The 23475-nt window shown below is 54.8% G+C and overlaps 1 protein-coding gene across 1 annotated transcript in view; it reads right to left on the reverse strand.

Annotated features, from left to right (window-relative positions):
• Positions 1-11411: 11411 nt before the first annotated feature.
• SENP5 (SUMO specific peptidase 5) overlaps positions 11412-23475 on the reverse strand; it is a 50624-nt gene continuing 38560 nt past the window's right edge. The window contains exon 9 of the mRNA XM_082767473.1: positions 11412-11751. Coding sequence (XP_082623599.1) covers positions 11677-11751 — 75 coding nt within the window. The 3' untranslated portion in view covers positions 11412-11676. The remainder of the gene's footprint in view (positions 11752-23475) is intronic.

The following is a 23475-nucleotide window of genomic DNA, read 5'->3' on the forward strand; positions in this document are numbered from 1 at the left end:
TCTGCCCTCCTCGCTGCAGCTTTCATGGGCCACCCACCCACCAAAAACAGTGGCTCAGCCAAGGAGCTGCAGCGTGCACGGGTGCAGCTGACCTGGCCAGAGAGCTGAAAAACACTGATTTTACAGGCAAAAATGCCTGCTCCTTGCCTCAGCTTCTGTCCCTGCTGTCCCGTTTGCAGATGCTGGGGGAAACGTGAGGAGCAGGAGGCGAGGCTGCGTGGCAAGAAAACCCCTCACGTCACTAAAAAAAAAAGATGAGGTTGCTCCGAGTGGGAGCAGGGAGAAGAAAGGCCAGGGCACAGCGACACAGCTCGTTTGGCTTGTAACTCGGTCAGGATTTAATGCCGGGTAAATCTGACGGCGTACTCCTCACTGCGTGGACCTCATCTTTCTTCCTGCGCCGTAAAGTGCTGAGCACACATCAGGGTGCTGTAAAACTAACCCAGAATAAAAAATAAGGTCTTCCAAGATGAAAGACTAATGCCTTATGCTCCGCACAGGCAGAGGTGCACTACAGGTAGGCAGCATATCTGGGAGGCTTCCCCGCCCTGCCTGCGCTTCCAAATCCTGCCCTGGCCACTCAGGGACACATGGGGAGGCTGGGGCTGGGTCCTCTGCCGTTTACTTCACCAACGCTTCACCCTTTTGCCAAAAAGGGAGAACAACAAAACCAAAGAGCAAGAGGCTGCAGTAAATACAGATAGCGAAGTGCTGGGCAGCATCCCCGGCAGCAGCAGCACGCGTCCAAGATCTCCAAATCCCGGTGCAGAAAGACGGCGCTTCTGGAAAGAGGTAGCGGGAAAGAGGAAAGTCTTCTCTGAGATCCCTGCAGCATTAATCCCAGATTTGAGCTATGAAGTAGAGCGTTAAGATGGAAAAAAGCCCAACCCTTTGCCAGTATGCTGATGTTCATGAAAAGAATAAATATCTGGAAGGAGACTGCCTGTTATTACTGGAATAACGCAATCACAAAGGAACACACCGCAAACAATTACAGTGGAACTAAGAGGGATGGACGCTGGCTCTGTACGCAATTAGGCACAGCTATGAGTCAGGGAAATGAACATTTTCTAGAAACACTGCACTTCTCCTCAGCACAGAAACCGCCTCCTGGATGGCAGGATAAAGTTTAAAGAAAGAAAAAAATAATAAGAAAGAAAAAAGGGAGCAGAAATCTGCAGTATCATAACAGAAATCACAGATCAATGCGTTTGCCCTAGGAAATGAACAGATACACATCAGGACTTGGCAGCTGAAGGAGTCTCCCAAACGAAGCAGAAACAGCTCAAAAGGAAAGGAACAAAAACAGAAAGAGAGAGCGAGGGGGGTTGAGAGAGAGAGAGAGAGAGGGAAGGCGGCGCGGGCTCCGGAGCAGACACCATCAATCTGCACGCGCGGAGCAGGAGGCAGCGGTACCTGCCTCCCGGCCGGCCAGGGCTGCACACGCGAGGAGGGAGGACAAACAGGCCTGAGAAAATACAGACGATTTGCTTCCAAGGGCCTTTTCTTGCCAAAATTTACAGGCCTGCAGTTCTCAGTTAATAGATGGAGCTCCCCTTAGAGCTCCTAATGGAAGAGGCTGAAATGAAAACCACCCGCTCCCCGCGGGAGGGGGGGGGGCCAAGCGCACAGCCTGCGCGAATGTGTTCTGCATCATCTCTGCCGGGACAGGGCCCGGACACCTCATCACACGCCCCGAGATAACGAGCTATGTGGAAGTGGGAATGCGGATTTTTAAATTAAAAAAGAAGAAGAAACCGCCCAGCGCAGAGGGATAATCGCCGGGAAGAGCGCAAAGGAAAGTTTCCCCTGGGCAAAGCTGCGCAGTGAGCAGGGGATGCCCTGGGCAGGGGCTGTGGCCGTGCCCATGGCTGCAGCAGGGCACGTGCTGCCCATCTGCAGGGGCTACCTGGGCACGCACAGCACTTGCCCAGTGGCCACCCCAACGTGCTGGAATCGCCAGCTCTGTCCTGCTGGAGACCGCTGGCGGGGCTGCGCGGGCTGGCAGGCAGCAAACAGCACGGCACCGCAAACAGGGGCTCCGACAGCTATTAAACACAACAGGCAGCAAACTCCTCAATCGATATCCTGGATGCGCGACCTAACCCTGACCATAAATCACTCCCGATAACGCGGAGAGCGCAATCCTCGCAGACCCGGCGAGGTGCCGCGCAGCTCCGCGGGCAGCGCTCGGTGCAAACCGTGTAATTAGCGGGGTGACATGTTTGCAGCTCAGCCGCACGTGCCGTGTGTTGTCAGCCCCATCCCAAACAGCCCGACCCCAAACAGCCCAACAGCATCAGCTGCCTGCAGGTTTTGTGAGCCTCACGGCCGGTCCCATCCCCAGCACCACTGGGCAGCCGAGGGAAGGGGACAGGGATGGGTGGAGCAGCCCAGTGCTCGGCTTCCAGTGGATAAAGTGGCCGTATACTTGATTTATCTGCTAAGCCACAGGAGGGTAAGCAAGCTCCTGCTTAAACAGGGACATCCAGCCCGTGCCCCAGGGAAAGTCCAGGTGTAACGCAGCAGCGAACCCGCTCGAGGGCACGCCGTACAGTAGAGAGGAGCCCACAACCCTATATACAGTACGGTGCGTGCATATTTAATGTGTTTGCTTGGCAGATGGAATAACTTTGTTAACAGACTATTTAAATTCCTGAGGGGGTACCTGTAACTATTAGAAATTGATTTTATGAGCCTGTTATACAAACATCACTCTTCAAGGTCTAAAGCATATTGAAATTCTTCCTGTTCTCTCTCAAACAGATGGTGCTAGGAATTTTTCTGAACCTACTCGTATTCATAAATACTACCCTCCAATCCCTTTTGCAAGACAGAAACGATCCTAATTAGAATGGCGAGCCCTCACCATCTTTTCCTCATCACACAGTTCCCATAAAACCACTCCAGAATAGGAAGGTTTTGGCAAACCCTTCCCTAGGCGAGCAACTGCGAGTATTCCTGTACGGTTGTGTCACAATTAGAATAATAAATAATATTAAAAAAAAAGCACCCTGTGACAGATTAAAGGGCTTGCGGGACTGTTTTCCAAGGAAAAAATTGAGGGGCTTGCTCTGTTGAGCTTGGCTGGGTGCAGCTGGGAGCATCGGGCTCAGGGAGCTGGGTAGGGGGCACTGGAGTCTTGCACACCTCCAGGAGCTCACTTTTGGGGTTTTGCAGCATGAGGGCAGCTCGGAGCACCTCTGTGTGCAACCTGCATGAAGCTGCTCAGCAGGGCTTCAGCCAGCAGTGAGACGCTGCTCACTGCGAGATCTTTTAGGGCTGGCAACGGATTCATTTAACCCAGCAGGCAGATTTCTTGGGTGATGAAATTAATTTTGCTCTCGGTGGAAGTGGAGGTAGTTGAGGGCTCCTATTCGGGGGACAGAAACAATGCACCATGCGATAAGGTGCCCGGCCTCACAGTGTGAATAGCGGCTCCGCAGCTCAGATAGGCCACCGGATATTTTTTTTATTCTGCTGCCATTCATGAACAACCCCGAGCTCAAATACGGTCATAAAGAGCATTCACTGAATGGAAAAAAAAAAAAAAAAAAATCATTAAAAATTGCGGTCTCTTCCTGGACAACCCAGTAACAGAAAGTGCCAGCTACATTTGTCGAGTAAATTGCTTGCAGGGAATAGTTTTACTAGCTCTAAATGGGGTGGAATTAAGGAAAGGGAAACGAATGCCAAGCGCACAAATATTTCTGGGTGTGAGGTAGGAGGCGCGGACCAGCCCCTCCGGGGCCGTGCAGACCCCAACAAAAAGCTGTGCCGTGACCCCTGGCACATGGGCCTGCCGTGCACCCCACGGATTTTGGGCTGCTGGGCCTCAGCTTGGCACTTCCAGGTCTCAGCAGCAGAGGGCAGGGGCTGGCCACAGAGTCAGCATCTGGGGCCACCAGGCCGGGCAAGCGGGCAGGAGAAATTGGGGGACCCCCGACAGCAGCCTCAGCTGGGCATCCCCCATCAGTCCCAGATTTTGCTGGATTTCTCGGCTTTTGGGCGTCACTCACATGGAGAGGAGCAGAGCTTGCAGGAAGGCACCATCCTGATTTATTTCAGCTAAACAAAATGATCCTGGTGGTTCTCCCCTGCCCCAGTGCCCCCAGCCCCTCCGGCTGGGCCCATCCTAGGGTTAACCAGGGACACGCCGTGGCACCGGCAGCAGGCTGAGCTCTCCAGCAGCTATTTGCTAAGCGCTCCAGGGAAGGCGAGGGAAGAGGGTCTCATTAAAAGAGAGGAAAAGCAAAAAAAAAATCCTCCAATGATTTGCTCTTTCCATCTGCTCTCCTATTTGGTCAGCTCATGCAGCAGGAGCTATCGCGGGCTGAGGGCTGCTCCCTGCTAAGTGGATGCTGTGAGGACGTTTCATAAGCTCCACGCTCCGCAGAGATGCCTGGGTGACAGGGCTGTGCTCCTAGCAGGGCTCAGAAAAAAAATAAAAATCTAAAAATAAAAATCAGGGACAACAGCAAGCACCACACGCCCAGACCCACTTCTGGAAGGCTCCTGACCCCAGCACCTCTAGGGTACGCCTGGATGTGCCCGGTGAGGTACCCCAGGGACTCCCCATGCTTTGTCCCGTGGGTGGAAGGCATCTGCGAGGCTCCTGGGGAGAAACCTGGCGAAGAGAAGAGCCTGCCATGCCCCCGGGGTGATGGTGCATAGCAAATTACCGCAGACAGGAGGCTGTAATGCAATCCAGCAGCAGCAAGGCAAGCCAGCATCACTCCTGGCTGAGTGCACAAACGCGCGTGCCACGGAGCAGGGAGGTGACAAACTGTCCCTCTGCGGGGGGACACAGAGGTCCGGTGCCAGTGCAGTCCCCATCCCACCCTGCTGTCCCTCCAGGGACAGTGGGCACAGCCTGACACAGAGGCTGGGTGCAGAGTAGGCATTGCTCATTGCCTCAGGTAATTTGGGGTCTGTCCTGGCCGCCTCTCAGGGTAGTGGGGTAGCTCAGGTGGCTTTAGGGAGACGGAGAACCCATATATCCAAGGCAAAAACTGGCAGGAGGAGGACTTGGAAGAGCTTCTGGATGCCCACAGTGGAAACATTTCAGGGGCTTCACGTCCAAGAAACACCTTGTTTTGCAAAAACAACCCACCACAAGCCACATCCTGCCCAGCTGCCTCAAATATCTGGCTCACAGCCAGACAAAAGCGGGTCTAAAATGGTCAGTCTGGCCCCAAAACTCATTTCTGCCCTGGTTGGGCAAGGAGATACTGCTGCAGGCTTAGCCCCATGGGCTGCCACCAGGTTTCCCCGAGCAAGAACGGCTGGGGAAGACCTTGCAAAGCCAGGGTGAAAGAAAACCTGGACCCCAAAACCTCCCCAAAACCAGGAGTGGTGGCAGGGGATGCAGCATGCAGAGGGTGACCAAGGTGAGAAGAGCACCCAGGCCCCTTCTGCATCAGCTCTGAGGCAGGGAGAGGCAAGCACGGAGCATTTCCATCACGCCAGCACAGCAATTACAGAATCAGCCAAATGGTTAAAGAGGCTGGAGGGTTTGATTTAAATAAATAATAATAATTTAGCTTCCAAATTGCTCCCACATTGAGGTGCTTCAGGCTTTGCACAATGCAATAAAAGCCATCTCAAAAAAAAAAAAAAAAAAAAAAACAACAACAGAAAGCATACTAAAATGTTATCAGAAAAACACTACTCATTAAAATTAACAATTAAAACAAATTAGAAAGGCTCTACTGACACGGAGGGGGAGGGAGAGCGTCCAAACGAGGAAAAATGCCTGGTAATTTTTAGTCACTGATAAGTAAAATAATGGTCTCATTTAGTACTGATTACCTAGAATTATTTAATTTTACTTCAAATTATTCAATTTTTGGTTGAAGTTACCTAGTAATTTTTAATTACCGATACATAATGCAATGACGAATGGCTCTTATTTACCCCTGTCTGCACAGAGGAGTGCAGGAAATCAATAGGCATTCCTGGCAAATTATCCGGTGGCTGGCTGAAATGATAGCAGCCATCCCCCATCAGCGGGAACTGCCGGGGCTGGGCACGGTGTCGGGAACACCCCGGGGTCTGTAGGAGAGAGGGGGAGTTGCCAGAGAAGCTTTGGGGCAGGCTGGAAGCCCCAACCTGGAGAGGCGGCTTTTGGGGTATTTTTTGGGGAGCGATGGGATCGGGGCCGGGAGCAAACGAGCCCACCCCTCTGTGCGCAGGAAAGCAGGATTCAGGCCATTTTTAGCAAAGAGCAGGCTCTGCCACAGATTCTTGGCTGTATCATTGATTTTTCCTCCTAATGGAAACAACCTGCAGGACTGAAAATATTTGCAAACTGCTCAGGTCAGAGGAGGGAACAGCAATAACAACACGGGCGGAGGGGAGGCTTTCCCAGGGCAAAGCCGTGCTGTGCCCCTTTCCCGACGTCTCTAGGATGTTTTCTTTTCCCCGGGCATGCTGCCGATCTTTTTATTTGTTTTTTGTCCTCAAGCAGCAGCAGCATTCCCTGGGTATTCGCCCCACGTGGACCAGCCTCATTTGTTAAAGAAATGAGGATGGAAGGGGTCAGAGGAAGAGGAAGCGACGCGGGGGCAGCAGGACGAGCGCCCCTGGCTCCATCCTTAAGCTGTGCGTGGCTCCAAAGGATCAAAACTCACCTCCTCACCTGCTGGAGAGCTGCCACGGCTTTTGTCAGAGCCAGGGCTGCTCCATCAGCATGCGGGGAGGCAGGGCCAGAGCTCAAAGTGGTCTCGATAAAGCAGTTGTGGAGCCAGGAAAAACAGGAGAGCATTCAACAGCACCAGCACACCTCGAGCCAGCAAACACCAGGGGCGGGGGGGATGCCTAAATAAATACAGGAGAAAGCTGGCGAGGTGTCTGCTCACAGAGCAGGGCCTGGGGTTGTAATGAACACAGGCTGGACGCGAGGCAGGAGAGCTGCACTGCAGCAGAAAGATTAAAAAAAGGAGCATTGTTCTGAGATAAGAAGAGCATCTCGCCTCCAGCGTCCTCCCCAGCCCTGCTGCGGTCTCGGCACAGAAGATGCCCAGCTCTGGGCACCGGCGTGTGGCAAAGGTGGGAAATAAACAATGAGAGCACGGCCAAGGATGGGGAGGTGTGCCAGAGGCCTGGCAAACCTGATCTGTTGGGAGATGCTGCAGGCACCCAGCTGCTGCAGGAGGGAGGCATCTGCTCCCAGCAGGGAGCAAGGGGCTGGAGCTGCGCTGAGCAGAACCCCAGTTTTGGTGCAAGAAAAGGCTCAGCATAACAAATCCCTGGTTGAGGAGCTTGTCTCTATCCCAGAGGGCTGTGAAAGCTCCAGCGAACACCCACCAGCTGGGACCAGGCTGAAGCCCCAGGAGCCACCGCCACTCCGCGCAGAGCTGGGGAGGGGATGGGGAGCATCCCCTCACCCATCCCCAAAGCTTCAGTCACATCAGCACCCACTCACCCTGCCCATCGCACCCGGGAGAGCTCAGCCACGTGGCAGAGCCGAGGGTTGTCAGTAGTTGCTCTTTTATTTTTTTTTTTTTTTTCCATTATTTAAATGAAAGGAGCAACTGTGAATCACGTGGTAAAAATCCCTAGCTCTCCTCTCCGGCTTGCAGATAGGAGCCCTACGACTTCCTATTGGAAATTCCTTTCCATGAATCAGCAGGAAAGGATTGGGGCCTGTGCCAAAACACATTCATCCCTTCCCAATGCTTCCCTGAGCCCCCATGCGCTCTCCTGGCCAAGTTGGTGCCCACCGAGGGCCTGACTCAGGCTCACCCACACCCACGAGGTGCCACCTCCATGTGGCTGGGATGTGCCTCCTGCCTCCTTCCCTGCACTGCATGGTCTCACCACACGCAGCGTGGTGCTCGGAGGCAGCCAGGCCACCAAACTGCCCTTGGGTACATGACACAGAGGCCAGGGAGCCCTGCGCCAGGCTAAGTCACTGCAACAGCTCCTGTCCCATGGGGTTCAGGCGCCTTACTGCAGCAGAGGTGCTGGAAAGAGTCAGGAGTGGAGGATTTTGAGCCATCAGGATTTTTTTTAGGAGCCTGGAGACAAAGCTGGATATAAAGGAGGAAGGCAGAGGCATTACCCACATGGTTTTATCTGATCTGGCACCAAAACCTGCTGTTGCCTCCATTTCCCTGTCTTGAGGAGGATTTTTTTTTTAAAATGTACACAGCTACAAATCACTCCTTCCAGTTTAAGTGTCAAATTAAATCAAGACAAACGCTCGCCTGTTCCACACTTCCTCCAGCCCTCGGCTGGGCCCTGCAGCCCTTTCCTAAACCTCCCATCACCTGGCACAGCCCCAAGCCCTCACCTCGGGGACACCTTCAGCCCCAGCTCCCCATCCCCTCTGCACGCCGTCCTGCGAGCCCTCTCCCCATCAAGAAAATCAAGGACTTTTTGCACAAGGGGGCTCGCTGTCAAGCTGCTAAATCTCATCACCAGCAGACATCAGGGGAAGCTGGAGCTCCCCTCGGCACCCAGCTGGCTCCGCGTTGGGGCCGGATGCTCGCGGGGATGCTTTGTGGCCACGGCTGAATCCAAAGGCAGAAAATGGGTGAGAAACTCATTTTTACACCAACACGTGATTAATGCGTGGAACTCATCGCCCTAAGATACGGCGAGGCAGAGAGTTTTGTAAGATTTTAAAGAAGATCCGACATTTATGTGGCTAATAAAAGTTTCTGCAGCTCCATGAGTCAAGGTAGATAAAAGGAAGATGCCTAGAGGGGAGATAAGGCCATGTGCTTCGGAGCATGAGCTAATGACTAATAGCAAAAGACAAAGAAGAAAGCACCCCTGGGAGGCTGGGTTTTTCCTGTGTACCAGGTGTTTGCTTGTACCTTCTCTGAAGGTCCTGGCACATGTTACTGCAAGATAGGATCCGTGATGAGCTGCATCCCATGCTCGCCTCAGGACAGCAACTCCCCTCCTCCTAAATTTCTACGTGTTGTTTTGGTTTTAAATTAGACCCAGATCTCTTCAAGCCCCAAGAAGCCTTTATCATTAATCCTCCTGACACACGGCCTGACCACATGCACTGGAAAGCATCGCTCGGGGCTGGCCGGGCTCCAAGAAGAGGGGACCAGGCGCTGACTCTCGGGGCCCCCCTGGATGCTGACGCTGCAGGTTATTACACACACTAACAGTGCCCGCTCCGGCCACCCTCAGCCCAGCACCTTGTTGCATGGAAAACCTTTGTCTGAGCAAGAGCATGGGATTTCCCTCGCAGCCCTACGCCCCGCGCAGCGCCGCTGCCGCACCAGGCACGCTGCTTCTCCCCCTCCTCCTTTGAAGCCCCCTGTGTTTGCAGGCAGACATGTGGAGCTGCTGTTGGCCGCCTGCCTGCGTGCGTTTCATGCCTCGCTCTCACATCCCGTACCTTTGCAGAGTTTACATGATCTCAGCCTAGTCCTCCCCCAGCTTGTCTGCGGGCTCTGTCCTGCCTCTCCGGCACACAGAGCTCCCTTTGTACATCCTCCAGGGTGCTCAGGTCAGGGCGAGACCTGCCCAGGACCTTTTCCTCCATCCAACCACCAGCTCTGGGGCTGTTTACACCCACCAGGAGCCTCACCTTGATGCTTGAGGATCTTCAGCTGTGAGGTAGACATCACTGCTGCTGATCGCTCCCCTTTGAGCTCATAAACACCCCCCTTCCAGGCCGATTTCTCCCCAAAGACATCAAGCAACCATTGTGTTTCTCCAGCTTGAGCTATGAGGAACCTACAGGGCCTTTCCATTCCCACCCCAAAACCCTCACCCACCCCAGCTGCAGCACCCAGCTTGCACATCCCCATCCTCCAGGGATGCCCACCTCCTCCCTGCCTCCCCGGGGCAGGAGGTGAGCGTGGTGCGATGCAGCTCACCCACCTGCAGCGCCCTGACCCCACACTCCCCAGTGCCTCTCCTGGTGACACCCATCATCTTCTGACAGAGCTTCAGCCTCCCTAATTTAAGGCCGGGAGGTCTCTGGGCTAAAAACTGCTTGTTCTTGTAGTTGCATATTTACACAGCAGCCCCAGCCATGGCACGCACACCCAGGAGCGGGGAGCCAAGTACCCAGCCTCGGAGGCCCCCAGCTCAAAATTTCCTCTCTGCAATCAACTGAGCAGCCACAGAGTAGCACTGACACTGCCCGGTTGAAGCCTACAAGCACAAAAAAAGACTGAGGCCCCCCCCCAAAATAACTCCTTTACCTTATACAGCTCACACCGTCAGAAAAACGCAACCTGGTTGTGCCTGGTCCTTAAAAAGGCTCAGCTGGGGCTGGGAGGGGGGACACAGCTGGGGGCTGAGGGGCTGAGGAGTGCCAGGGTGGCTGGGTTGCCTGTAATCACAGGTGTTTGCAGTGAGCACAATCCTGATAGAGCAGAAAGATCCATGCGTATTATTTTGGGGTTTATTATAAAGCTCTTCTGCTCCTCCTGCCGTCTTTAAAAATAAAATAAAATAAAATAAAATAAAATAAAATAATAAAAAAAAAAAACACACACAAACAACACCACCAACAAAATAACCCAACATTTAGCTTCAAAGGCCACTCTGTGGGACCTCTGGGCACCCCACTTGTGGTCCCGTGCGTGGCCGTGGCCTTGCTGCCCTCTTCAGGGCATCTCCACCCTGGGGCCGCGGCCCCTCGCAGGGCACGGGCTGGAGGAGGAAAGCCAGGAGGCGAGCTGGGGAGAACTTTCCACAGCACGATCCAGGAATTAAAAAAGCTGAACAGATTTTACGTATTAAGGCTACAACCCTTGAGTGAAACATTAAAGACTATTTACTTGAGAGGCTGCGGGTGTTATGCTGGGAAGTTTTCCCCTCCGCAGATGCTTGGGGTAGCAGCAGCAGTGGGACTGTGGGACTGTCCCCAGCGTGTCCCTGCCGTGGGGATGAATTACAGAGCAAGCTGAGGGCTGGGAGGAAACCTCCAGGTGTGCCTGTGGCTCTCCATGCCGTGGTCCCCATGCCTTGCCACCAGCCAGCATGGCACTGCCCAACCCATCCCTCCTCCCCATGGCACCTCTCCTGTGGGTGACCCTGGGGGAATTAGGGATTAACGGAGAAAAATACATCCCCTAATCAAAAAATGATATGATCAGGTTTGTGCCCTGTGAGCCCAGGAACCTGATGGGCTTTAAATCCTCACGTTTAGCTCCTGACCATAGGGAGCAGCTCCCACTCTGCTGTTGGAGGGGAAAAGAGAGCTAGAGCCCTCTGCCAAATGGAGATAGCCCCGCTCCTCTGCTGGGGGGGATCTGCATGGCTTTTCCTGGGTGGGCAACAAACCCAAGAAACCCCAGGAACCCCAAGCCTCACATCTCTGCAGCATCCCCCCTCTGCCACCCCCGGACCCAGCCCCAACCCGGTTGGGGTACGGATGGAGGAAGTTGGACCCAGTTTGCAGGGGCCGTCCTGTGGTTTCCCCCGTCCCAGGCAGCACTCCAGGATCTCCGACTGAGTGCATTGATTGGGAGGAACTGGAAAACCCAGGCTCTGGGTCAGCAGATTTTTGCTGGGGGGAAAAAAAAGAAAAGAAAAGGAGATGGTTTGGCTGGCTCTAGATGTGCTTCCTGCGGCGAGAAACTCCGAGAAATCCCAGGGGGGCTCAAGGAGCTATTCTGCACCAATTTTCAGATTGCTCTTCTCCATCCAGGGCTCTTCCCTTTCCACGCTGGTTCCCGTTGCCATCCATCCGTGTCAGTGGGTATCGCCGGCCCCGCTACGCACCACGGACCTGGTGACGTCTCCTGTGGTTTCCAAAGTTACGACCACCTGAAATTGTGTTTAGATGAGAATAGCAGCTTTCATTAATGTGTAACACGTCCCCTGTGTGCCCAGAAAGCTCGGAAAGCAGAAGAAAAATTAAAAGCCATAATGTATTTTTTATTCTTATTGATTTTTAAGCCTATCTCATTTTGGGGACCTGGCTCGTAATTTTTGAGCACTTGTGGGATAGCGTAAGTTCCCGTGGCCTCACGGTGGGATTGTACAAAGACTTTTCCCCATGTTTTATTTTTCAGTAACCTTGATAGCTAAACCCAGTCTCGTGGAGAAACGATTTTAATATTCAGGCTGACAAAAATAATTACTTTTCAGCATCATGGGGCAAACCATCTGATGGGGCCGCAGAAAACTCCCTGTCACCAGAGCCAGCGCGGGCAGGCTGCTTGGGACAGCTCTCCACTGGTACCCGACCCCAAATCTCTCCTGCTTTTCCTTTTTGTCAGTATTTATTGCACCGCCCTGTATTAAATGGGTGGGAAGGCTGGGGGCCCCAGGATTCAAGGACATCCCCTGCCGTGGTGTTGTGGCTCGGCCAGCTCTGCAGGTGAGGACGCAGGATCCGGGCACTCGCCATCAGCTCCACGTGCACAGCCCGGCTTGGGGAGCCGTGCTTTAATCAAGGCTTCGGGATCCTTCCTTCGGCTGCCCAGGGCGGGGGGGGGATTTTAACTCTAAACACATTAGCGTGCGAGATTGAAAGGTAAGGCGTCCTCCCGGGGCCGCTGAACAATGGAAAGGAGCCTGGCTTTCATTTGCACAAAGCACGCAGTGGGAATTTCCCTAATCAAATAAAAAGAAAATGAAAAACTCTCTCTCTCCAAAAGTTTAATTCTCTTAATTACATTAATTGGAGAAACGCAGGATCCTCCTTTGTGCGCGTTTCTGCTCTGCAGAGGAGGGGAGGCTGCAGGAAAGGGGCTGTTTGGGGCCACCCCACACCCACCAGCAGCATCGGGTGGGGGCAGCGTGCGAAGGTCAGATGGGGACCGACACGGGGACGGAGAAGGCACAGCGGTGACGCCCTGTGCTTGTCCTCACCACAAAAAAAAAAAGCACAGGGAAGTAATGCCTCCTCCACCTGGGGCTTGCCCCACGCGACCCCTGCGCCGTCAGGCGACCCGCTCACGCCTGGAAAATGTAACGGGGAGTTTCTGCAGCCGCCGCCTGCTCCAGATTCCCATCAGGTGTCGGAAGCGAGAAGCAAAGCAGAACCAAGCTGCAGAGCGATCCCCCCTCGCCCACCGCCTGCTCGGGGCATTGCGGTGGCTGGGGGCGGCACGTGGCGCCGGTGGGGCGGGCAGCGGGGCTGGGGTCCCCCAGCAGCCCCAGGTTACCCCCCCCTGCCCCTCCAGGTGCTGCCCACCTGCGTGGCCCCAATTAGCACACGGGCTCGTTTAACGCCTCTGCGGGGAGAGCGGGGAGGTGACATCATGGAGAGGGGTGGCGGGGACGGGGGGGCTGCTTCCATCCTGCTCCGCACACCCGGATGGGACCCCCCAGCCCCCCAGTTCAACCCCACTGGTTTAACCCCTTTGCTGCCAGGGAGCAGCTGCGGAACCATCCTCTGCGGGGTCGGAGATGGGCGCTGCCCAGCCCCGCTGCGCCACAGTGAGCCAAGCAGGGATGCTCATGAGGTGCCTTCACCGGGGGAACCAGCTCCCTGCGGCGGGGAGAGGATGAGCAGCAGCAGCATAAATACATCCACAAACACTGAAAATGCTGATTTTCCAACACTGTTTGGAAACCGGTGCCTTCAGACATCCGGGGGGCTTTGTACTTGCCCCTACACCAGGCTGAAGCTAAAAAGCAGCCAGCCTCCCAACACTGCTGCTCCAATTCCACAAAGAATTAATTAATAAAGGAGAAGCACTCATGGCTCTGCAAGGTGCCTTCCTCAAAGGGTTGCAGCCCGGGTCCTGGGCAGGTTTTTTGGGCACCCAAAGGGCTCCACAGGGGGTCAGCGTTTGGGTGAGCTGGAGAAGCCGAGCTCGGTGTGGGTGCAGCATCCCCTGCCACTGCCAGCTCCGCAGCGGTCAGCCAGGGGCCCTCTCCTCGCTGACACCGCAGCAGGAAAGGTGACGCTCTCCCGTATTTAATGCATAATGGGAAAAATCTGTGCTCGCTGTATGCTCACTGAAAAAAAAAAAAATGCATGCAGAAGAAAGAAAATGGACACGGCCAAAACATTTGGCTGGATGTTTTCATTTGGTTACAAAAAAAAAAAAAGGGGGGGGGGGGGGAAGGAAAGAGCCACCTTTTCAAGGGGCTCACGTCTGGAAAATTCTAGCCCAAATGACATAAGAGCAATTGAAAATGGGGATTAGAAGGGAACAGAGCATGAAACCTCAAGGACGAGCCTCAGCACTCTGCCACAGCCCCACGGTGCTGCCCAGACCCCAGGGGGAGGTCAGCAGCAGGAGGCTCCCTCCCTGCAGGAGGGGTCCGGGGGGTCCTCCAGGGCATCCCCCTGCCTTTGGGAGCAGCAAGGAGCTGCTGCAAGGAGGCATAGGTGGCACGCTGCACAACCCTTCACCCAAATCCTTCACCTCCTTTTCTCTTCGCCCGTCTCAGGGCAGGGCTGAAGGCACGGCTCACGTGGAGCCAAGCGCGTTGAACTCTTTTTGTTCCGCGCTGGTTTAGCTCAGCCGGGGCAGCTTGCTGCCAGAAGTCTCCTAAGTGAATTTACTCCTGGCTTGCAGCGGGCTGCTCCGTGCCAAGAAATGCACAGGTGCAAATTAAATCAATATACCTGGCTCTCGGTCGATGGGAGGGTCTCCGTGGAAGGGTTTGCGCGGCTCTCACCAGATTGGGGCTTTAAAGCCAGCCGAAGCCGGAGCGCTGCGGCTTCCGCTGCAAGCACGCCGTGCGGCCGCGGGGCTTTCCCAGGCCAGTGCAGCTGCAGCCTCCTCTTAATGAGGGCCAAGGACACGGCGTGCAGCAGGGGAGCACTTGGTGCCTGGCTCCCGGGGGACAGGGACATGTCCCAAGCACCAGCAGCTCGCAGGGTCCCCTGCCTCCCACCCCCAGCTCTGCGCACAAGGTCTCCGTCTGGTCAGGGTCGCAGCACCTGGGATCCCACCCCAGTGCAAAGCTGACCCGGCAGCACCAGCAAGCAGGAAGGTGTTCCTGTATGTGGGCAGGATGCAGCCAATCTGCCCCAGCTCCGTGCTCGGGGCCAGGCTGCTCCAGCTGGCCAGCGTTAGGTGAGGCTTGGGTGGGAAGGTGTGGCCGGCCCCGTGCCCCTGGTCCCAGATTTTTCCTTTTGCTGCCACCCACGTCCTTCACATGCCAGTCCTAATCCTCAATGAGGCTGCTGCAGGGCAGTTTGGTGCTTCCACAGAGAAGTGCTGGGGTGCGCTGGCACAGCTTCATCCTGGGGTGCTCAGCTGAACAGGACCCCATGGAGGTCCTGGGCACGGAGCGGGGAGACTCCCTGCGTCGGGGGAGCGTGCAGAGACCTCCGCTGGGAAGCAGCTCTTGGGCCGGGAGTCAATGAACCCAGCCACGGCCTCTCCACTGTTCATTTTATTGTTATCTGTGTTATTTACAGCCGCCCAGGCGGCGCCGGGACGGGACATTGCACCACCCAGGCAGAGCTGCACATCCCAGCACCGTCCCTGGCTGGGCAGCGTCGGAGGCATCCACATCAGAAACCCCCTCACGAGCACGGGGAGAAGGGCAGGATCGGTGGTGTTATTTTACTTAATTTATAACTAAATGCCCCCAGAAGAGTTTAGCCCTTATTACCGAGATGTAATGGCCTATTAAGGGAGTAACATTCCCTGGAAAGCCGCCCGGTGTCAGTGACTCCTTGCGGAGATAAGGACTTAATAATCACACGTGGAGCTATTTGGGGTGAGGACGCACGGAAACACGCAGCCTGCCCACGGCTGCGGCCCCACAGGAAGCAGCAGCGGCGTTCCCGACAACGGGAAGCCGGGCTGGGGGCTCTGCCGATGGAGGGGGAACCCCCCCACCACTTGTAAATCCCTAATTCCTCGCTAAACGCTTCGTAACAACAACACGTGGAAAGTGCTGTCAGAAACCCCTCATTTTCTTTTACAGTAAAGTCATGCCCCGGGGCCAAAGAAAGGAGTAACAACAACAACAACAAAATTGCTCAATCACGGCTCAAAGCACCAATCTTCAGCATCTTTGCAGGTTCTTCGACCTGTTTTCCCACAGTCCTTGGGGCAGGGCGGAGAGCTCGAGCCCCGAGTGTCTCCTACCATTGCAATCAATTAGCTTCAAATGGTGTTTTCAGAAAAAGAGGTCCCTCCTCCCACCCCCATTCCTCAGTGCATCATTCCTAAGTGCGATGGGCTCCTTCGCTTCCGAGTTTGTTATTGAACAGGGAACATTTTCTCAGCAAAAAGTGAGGCTGAGCGATAAGGCCCATGCAGGAACTGATAGAGACTTTGCAGATCGAATATGATGTTGTTTATTTGACTATGATGTATATTTAAAGGTCTCAGTTACAATTGGCCCCAGGCAATCTCTAATGAGCTGCAGCTGCCTGGACTCTCATTAGCTTTAATGACATCTTCTCAGTACATTTTTCTTGGGGTAAGACCTTGTCCTTTCTATGGTTGCGCGCACACTAAAACCAAGAGACATCTCACCCTAAAAGGGCAGCCAACTCAAAACAGTGGAGCAATGATAAATGATGCAAGTGCCCAGAAGAGACAAACCTTTCCTGGAAGAGTCATTGTTTATTTAAGGCAAACTAAATGTAATTTACTTTGGCACGCCTTAGAATTAGTCTGGGAGGTATTTGCGTAGAGGCTCAAAAAAATAGGTAACAAAGTCGCCGTGTGTGTTAGGCAAAGATCAATTTGCAATTTCCCTGATTTTTTGCCATTCGTCTTACTCAATGGGCAATGATCCACGCTGCCGAGACCCGCTGCCCTCCGTGCAGAGGGAGCAGAGCAGCGGGGAGATCGGCTGGAGCAGGGCTGGTGGCACGAGCCAGGAGCACCAGCGGCAGCACCGCCGGCACCGCCGCGCTCAGCACCCCGGCACGGGCTGCACACCCTTGGGGCTGGTGCCTCTGGTCCCTGCCCCGCTGTGCCGAGCGCCCTCCTCGCTTTTTTTGCTCGGCGGATGTCTTCTGGGGCTCTGCCCCTGCCGGAGCAGAGGCCTTATCCTGCCTCCATCTCTTCTTCTGAGAATTGAGGGAGCAGTCATTAATCATCCGAGCCGTCCCCTCCGTGGGCGCACAATGGCCTTCTTTATCCCGCGCTTCGACAGCCCTGACATGTAAAATAACAATCAGGCTGGACGCATCTGTATTGCACCAAAGAGACTGGCTCAAAAGGTTCCTCTGCAACATTTCGGGTCATAGTTAAAATATATTGGTTTATTGTCAGGCGAGCGGTGCAGATCGTGTGGGAGATGCGTGCTGGTTTCTAGGTAGCGGTGCAGCGTCTCGAAGCATCCTTCCCGCTGCGCTGCCACCCTGGCTCCTCCAGGCATGGAGCTTTCTGGGTGGGAAGGTGACGAGTGATTTTGCAGGGTGAGTTTCCATCGTGACCGTTTTCTCAGGGATTCTTTCCAGTGGGGAACTTTGTCTCTTCCTCACTGAGCCATGCAGAGCTTAGGGACCCCCCCCGTCCCAAAATGAGTGCTGCTGACAGCACGCGATGGGCAGCAAGGCACCACCCCTCCTACGCCAAAGCACCCGGCAGAGATCAGAGCGAATTTGTATCTTCAGACTGATATCTCAAACCAGTCCTGCAGCCACAGCCAGACAGCCAGGGATTTCACCCTCTTCGGTGAAGCAGGATGGAAATTTGCCCACGTGCTCCCAGCTGTGGACTTCTCGGGTGTGAGGACGGTTTGCAGGAGAGCAGCCCAACCTCATGGCCGCAGATGTGCACCAAATGTCTGCGCTGCCCGCGTGGAGGGGTGGGAGAGGAAAAGCCCAGGGCAGCATCCCCTGGGGAGCAGAGGAGAAGGGGGACTCTGAGGAGAGCAGAAATGCGGGCTGGAAAGGCGGGGAGCCGCTTCACCCGTCCTTAGCAAGTTTAAAGCTGGGTTAGGAATTTCTAGGCCCTCCTTAAATTCCTGGGCTCCAAAACGCCCCTGAACTAGCAGAGGTATTTCTGGACAAGTTGCAGGAGCTACCAAATAACCAGGGAGCACTAAAAAAATAAAGAGAGGAGGGGGATGGGGGAAATAAAAACAGGAAGCAGGTGGGGTTTGCTTTTCCCTTTTTCTCCCCTCATTGTTTCACTGCTTCTTGCAGGGGAAAGCTGTGTCTCCAAAGCTCAGCTTGAAAAGTTCTCCATGAAATAAAAAAAACAACTGAGTTCACAAGCCCTGGGGGTCGGGGAGGGGTGCAGAGGAGCAGCGGGTCATTGCCCAGCTGCTTGGGGCTGGAACCCAAATGGGCTGCGTCCTGCCCCAGCTCTGCCCTAAAAACAGTGCCCAAACCCCAGCCCAGGCTGCAGAGGAGCGATGGAGCATCTCCAGCTCTTCTCCCATTGTCCAGCTCTGCGAAGCTGTCCCACAGCTGGACACAACATCCCCAGCACCAAGCAGACTGCGCCGAGGCCGGCGTGCACGCCTTGCCCTTTTTCTCTGCTCCAGGATCCTGTCCAGGATCCCGTGTTTCTGAAACACATCCTTGCTGCTGGCTGTCTGCCCTGGATTTTAGACATATATATTCATATATATCCTTTCTTTTTAATTTTCTGACGTTTCTAAGAAGCAATGCAGGAAAAAAAAAAAAAGAAGATTTTTTTTTTTTTTTCTCCCTGATCACAGCACACAAAGAACTGGCGAGCACACAGGCCCCGGCCCCAGCAGCTCGCCCTGGAAGCCGCGCCGTGCCGCGCCGATGGCAGCCGTTCAGGAGGGCTGCCTGGTGTTGCGAGACGTGTGCTGGGTGGTATCAACCCCTTGGCAGCTCCGGCAGGAAAAGCAGCTTTTCCCTCTGACATAAAGCGTGATCAAATCCAAACCTTTGTTATCTTCCCCCCCGGCCTCCCCTCCGCGGAGGAGCCAGGGGATGCGGGTGGTTTCGGGGGGCGCGGGCGATGCCGCCGGCTGCGGGCTGAGCTCCGACACATGCTTTCCATTTGGCCAGTTTTTGGTGAGGCAGTTTGATGTGCAATTAGGACGGGGTGAATTATTAGTTATAAATTTAGCCCCTTCTTCCTCCCCCACGTGTGAATTAGCTCTGATTTCCTTGCCGCATTTCCATCGCTTGCAAACGTTGGCGGGGGTGAGCAGGTTTCAGGCTGCTCCCCCCGGCCATGTGGCATCGCCTCGCCGTACCAAGCGGGGATGGCATCTTAAACACGAGGACAGCTTTTTAAACACGGGACAGCACACAACAAGGAGTGGGCAGAGGGGAGGAGGGTGGCTGAGGCAGAGCCATGCCAGCACCAGTTTGGGGGCTGTGAGCTCCTTCCCCCCAGTGTTAGCTGCGATATTTCAGCTGGTGGGGACTCACGCCTGCACGAGCCCATTCCTCCAGGTTGTCTTCCCCAGTCCTTCCCCAAACACAGCTCACGCTGCTGCAGAACTGGGCTCCGGCCCCAGGCCTTTCATTGTTTCCAAGGTCATTCGCTCTGCAGCGGGGCTGAAAAGCAGAATTGCCTTTCTTTCACTGTTTATGTCTACCAGATACACGCTGCTCGCTTTTTTTCATTTGGATCCGTTTTCTGTGCTGTCCTGAGAGAAAGGAGCGAAGCAATTTTCTATTTACTGCAAAATTCCAAATGAGCAATTTTGAGGATCTGGAGATTGTCAGGGAGAGGTTACTGGACTGTGTACACGGAGGAGGAGGAGAGCAGAAGTGATAGGAGAAGCGCACGGAGCAGGAGCAGCGATGGCTAAAGCTTTTGCAGCCCCATTGCTGTCTCAAGAAACCTTTGCCTTAAACACCCAAGACTGGTAACTATTACGGGATGTGTGAGTAATTCCTAGATAATTTTTTAAGTATTTGGAAAAAAACAATGCATAATGAAAACATTACGCTATTGTCGTGATGCTGACACTCTTGGCCAGATCCTCAGCTGCTGTGAATCACGGCCTCTCCTTTGACTCGAGCAGAATTACGCCTTATTTGTCCCAGCTGAGGATGAAATGCGGCGGCCAGCCCGTGCACCGCCTTTGCCTGGCGGCTCTGAGCGTTGTTCTGCCGGGAGGGCTGGGTGGTTTGGCCGTGCTCTGCCCGTGGCCGTGCTCTGTAAGGCAAACAGAGCCGGGAGGGGAGCCCTGATCCTGGCTGCCCCAGGTCCAAGCCCATCGTGCCAGGCTTGGCGCGGCTCCCCCGGGGCAGCCGCGGTGCCAGCCCCCGGGCCAGCGTGTGGTGCTGAGCAGGGAAGCAGCAGGCTGGTGGGAGGGAGGTAAACAATAACTGGTTAGCAGTTTGCGCACATAGATTAATTTCTATATGTTTTTTTAGAACTGAGAATAATTTATTGTAATTACTGTTGGCTGAGTTTTGTTTGAAGAAGGCAGTGCCGTTTAAAAGGATTTTTGAAAGGCATTGAATTGGGAGGCAATTATTTAAAAAAAAAAAAAAGTTTAAGGATTATAAAAGTAATTACTGCCCTCAAGCCAGGATGTCTAATTATGTTAAACTGTGGCTTAAGACAGCACAACTTTCAGTCTCTTCCTTGGGTGGCTGGTGCTGCAGCAGCGCGCACGTGGCGGGGCTGGGGCTGGGCTGGATGGCCACGGCAGGAGCAGGGATGTCCCCACGTCCCCTCGGCAGCCACTCATCCTTCAGAGAGATGCAGGGGATGAGCACAGGGCCACGAGGAAGCAGGGGAAATATGGGGAAAGGGGAAAATCAGGAGGGCAATGGAACCAAGAGAGCAGGGGGTAGTCGCTTGCACCCCCCATCACCACAGCCTTGGGCACGATCTGGCCTGCCGCCTGCGGGGAGGAGCTGGCTCCTGCTTTGGGGAAAGGGCACGACGACCCCTCCAGGGCCTCTTCCTGCCCTGGTTTTCTCTGTTTTCCTATGGGAGCCCTTCACAAGCAGCAAGAGAGAAGTATGCGTTTATTTTTCGAGCTTGCCTTTTGACTCCAGCTCCCCTCTGTTCTTCTGCCAACGTGTGAGAAACAAGTTCAGGTTTAAAAGGCAACCTGAAATGTGCGTGCAGGCACAAAGCTGTTTTATTTTTATAACGCTGTGATTTATGGGCCAGCTTGGGGCAGGGGCAGGGAAGGGGTGGGGGGGGGGGATTTCCCCCGTGATTTGGGATCGTTTGAAGGCTGCCCATCGTGAGACAAGCAGCCAGCATCCTCCGTGCCAGGGCAGGGGCAGGAGGGTGGCACAGCAGCGGCACAAGCGGCAGAGCGCGATGTCTCCGGTGGGCTGAGGTGGCCGGAGGCTGGCCAGCCGTGCCTTGCTCTTACAGAAATCCCTCCCCTTTTCAGAGCTGCCCCTTCCAGCACCCAGCCCGCAGAGCACGGAGGAAGCGGTGCAGACGTCGGCGTGGCATCACACGGCTGATCACACATCGCAATTCTGCGTGCGTGTCACGGGGCTGATCCCACTCACCCCACGCTCCCCTTCTCCGCCAGGCAGGCAGGGGCTGGGGGCGCTCCTCCAACAGCACATCTCAAACCAAATTCACCCCACTTAACCCAAACTGCCAGGTGCAATGACCCAGCAAAGGCTGTTCTGCAGGCAAGGCAGGCAGAAGGCTGTGTCCCTGTGTCCCGCACAGCTCCGGCGGGCAGGATGCGTGCTCAGCCTGCGCTAATCAGGAGGGCTCAGGTGCCAGCAGCGGCTGCAGGCTCGGGAACTTCACAGAGCTGCAGGCTTAGCAAGGACTGGGGAGCGTGAAGAGGCACGGAGACACCGCGAGGACGAGGAATGCAGCGAGAGCCAGCAGAAAATGTCTGCTTTCTGGGAAGCAAGTGCACAGCTCGGGCAAGAGAGCAAACGAGGAGCAGCAGGGCAGTGCCCGGCATCCCGCGGGGCTGCCAGTGTCAGCGCTGCCTTTATCCTTTATCTCTGCTCCGCCACGCTACAGAGGGCAAGAGCAAGCTCAGTCCCGGCGTGGGATTGTCTTCAAGCACACAAAATTGTTTATCGTTATTATTATTATTACTAGCACTATTACTATCATTTTTCAGTCCAGCTGCCTGGTGTCTTTGGGTGATTTTCACCTTGCAGCCTGTCAGAAGGACTGGAGTGGTTTGTTTCTTTTTTTTTTTTTTTTCCTCCAAGGCACACATGGAAGCTGTTCTTGGTGGTTTGGGTCTTTTGTATTCTGCGGATTATAAAAGGTCTCTCCTGTAAGGAGCCTGGAAAAGGAAGAGCACTAATTATTATTAACTCTGCCAAAGCCAATAATATCCTTGGGTAATTATCGGTTTACCCAATTTTCCTGCGAGCCTACTGTGTAAATACTTCATTGTGAAGAGGCTATTATTTCCTCCCCGCTCCACCTAGCCGTGGCACTGATGATGGGTTCAGGCTGCTCCCTGCCATCGGGGCGGTGAATTTTGGCAGGCGCTCGCTGCCAATCACCCATCCCAGCCACAAACCAGGACAGAGCCGATGGCCCCCTGTCCCCCCAGCCCAGCCCCGAGCTGGGGACCCACAGCCACCTCCCGCCTGGTGGCACACACATTCTGGGGGCTGTGAGTGATCGGGCCGGCAGCTCTGGTGGCCCCGTGGCCGAGGTTGACGCCGAGTGCTGCTCCCCTGCTGCCAGCAGGTGCGGTGGCGAGGCCGCGTGCGGTGCCGCCGGGCAGCCCGGCCGCCCTGCCTTTCATCGCCCCGCGTTTGTTTGGATTAGAGGCAGCTCTCTCGTGAATCCTTTGTTCGCTGTTTGTTATTCCACATGCACCGAGCGCTGCGCGTTCATCTTTATTAGCTCTAATTGCTTCCCCGATCTAATGGGATCTCGCTACTCGCATACAATTGAAAGGAAATGTATTCATTAAAACAATTCTCCTCCTAACTGTGGTGCAGCGCCGGTGCTGTCGGCGTGGCTCACGATGAACCTGTCCCTGCCCACCACCGGCTGGGGCTCTGCCTGGACAGACCAGAACACAGGCAAGGCTTCGTTAAGGATTTTGGGTCAATGTGAGAGCCAGGCTGCGGGCCCAGGTGGCTCTGGGCGATGGTTGTGCTGCGGGGAGGGTCACCAAGCAGCTCAGCCGCTCACGGGCACTTCCACACTCAGGCAACCAAGTGCCTGCCAGGGCTTGGCAGCCCCACGTGCGTGCGGGAGCTCCCCAGCCTCTTCCTGCTAGGGGAGGAATTCAATGAGAAAGTGGCAGAGAGAGGATGAAAGCGGGGATGCTGGAGAGAAACTGCGCAAGGAGAACGTCTCCGGTTGAAGCTAGCAATAAGGGACAGCTTCCAGCAGAAAATCAGCCGTCTTCCTAACAGCTTTGCTTCCTCCCTGGCACTCGGACCAACTTTTCCTCCTTATTTGTTTCCTCCCACTGCCGCTAGTTAGGCATCTTTAGGGAACGCTTTAATGACCCTCCTTCCTCCCGGCTGTTTACGCTCGCTCGCCCTGCCTGGCTGCAGTAGCCAAGCAACCTCCTGCCAGCGTGCTGGGAGCTCTGACCACGGCATCCCCTCACCACTCACACAATTAGCCCTTCAGTTTTCATCTGCCGTGTCCCACTCCCCTCCCGACCCCTCCAAAGGGCTGGTTCCTGCAGTGCCATCCCCTGAAATGAATCCCTTTCTACTAAAGACCCCTTCTCTGCAAGCTGTGCTCG

This window comes from Aythya marila (genome assembly GCF_965140915.1).
Source record: "Aythya marila genome assembly, chromosome: 9".
Classification (NCBI taxonomy): Eukaryota; Metazoa; Chordata; class Aves; order Anseriformes; family Anatidae; genus Aythya; species Aythya marila.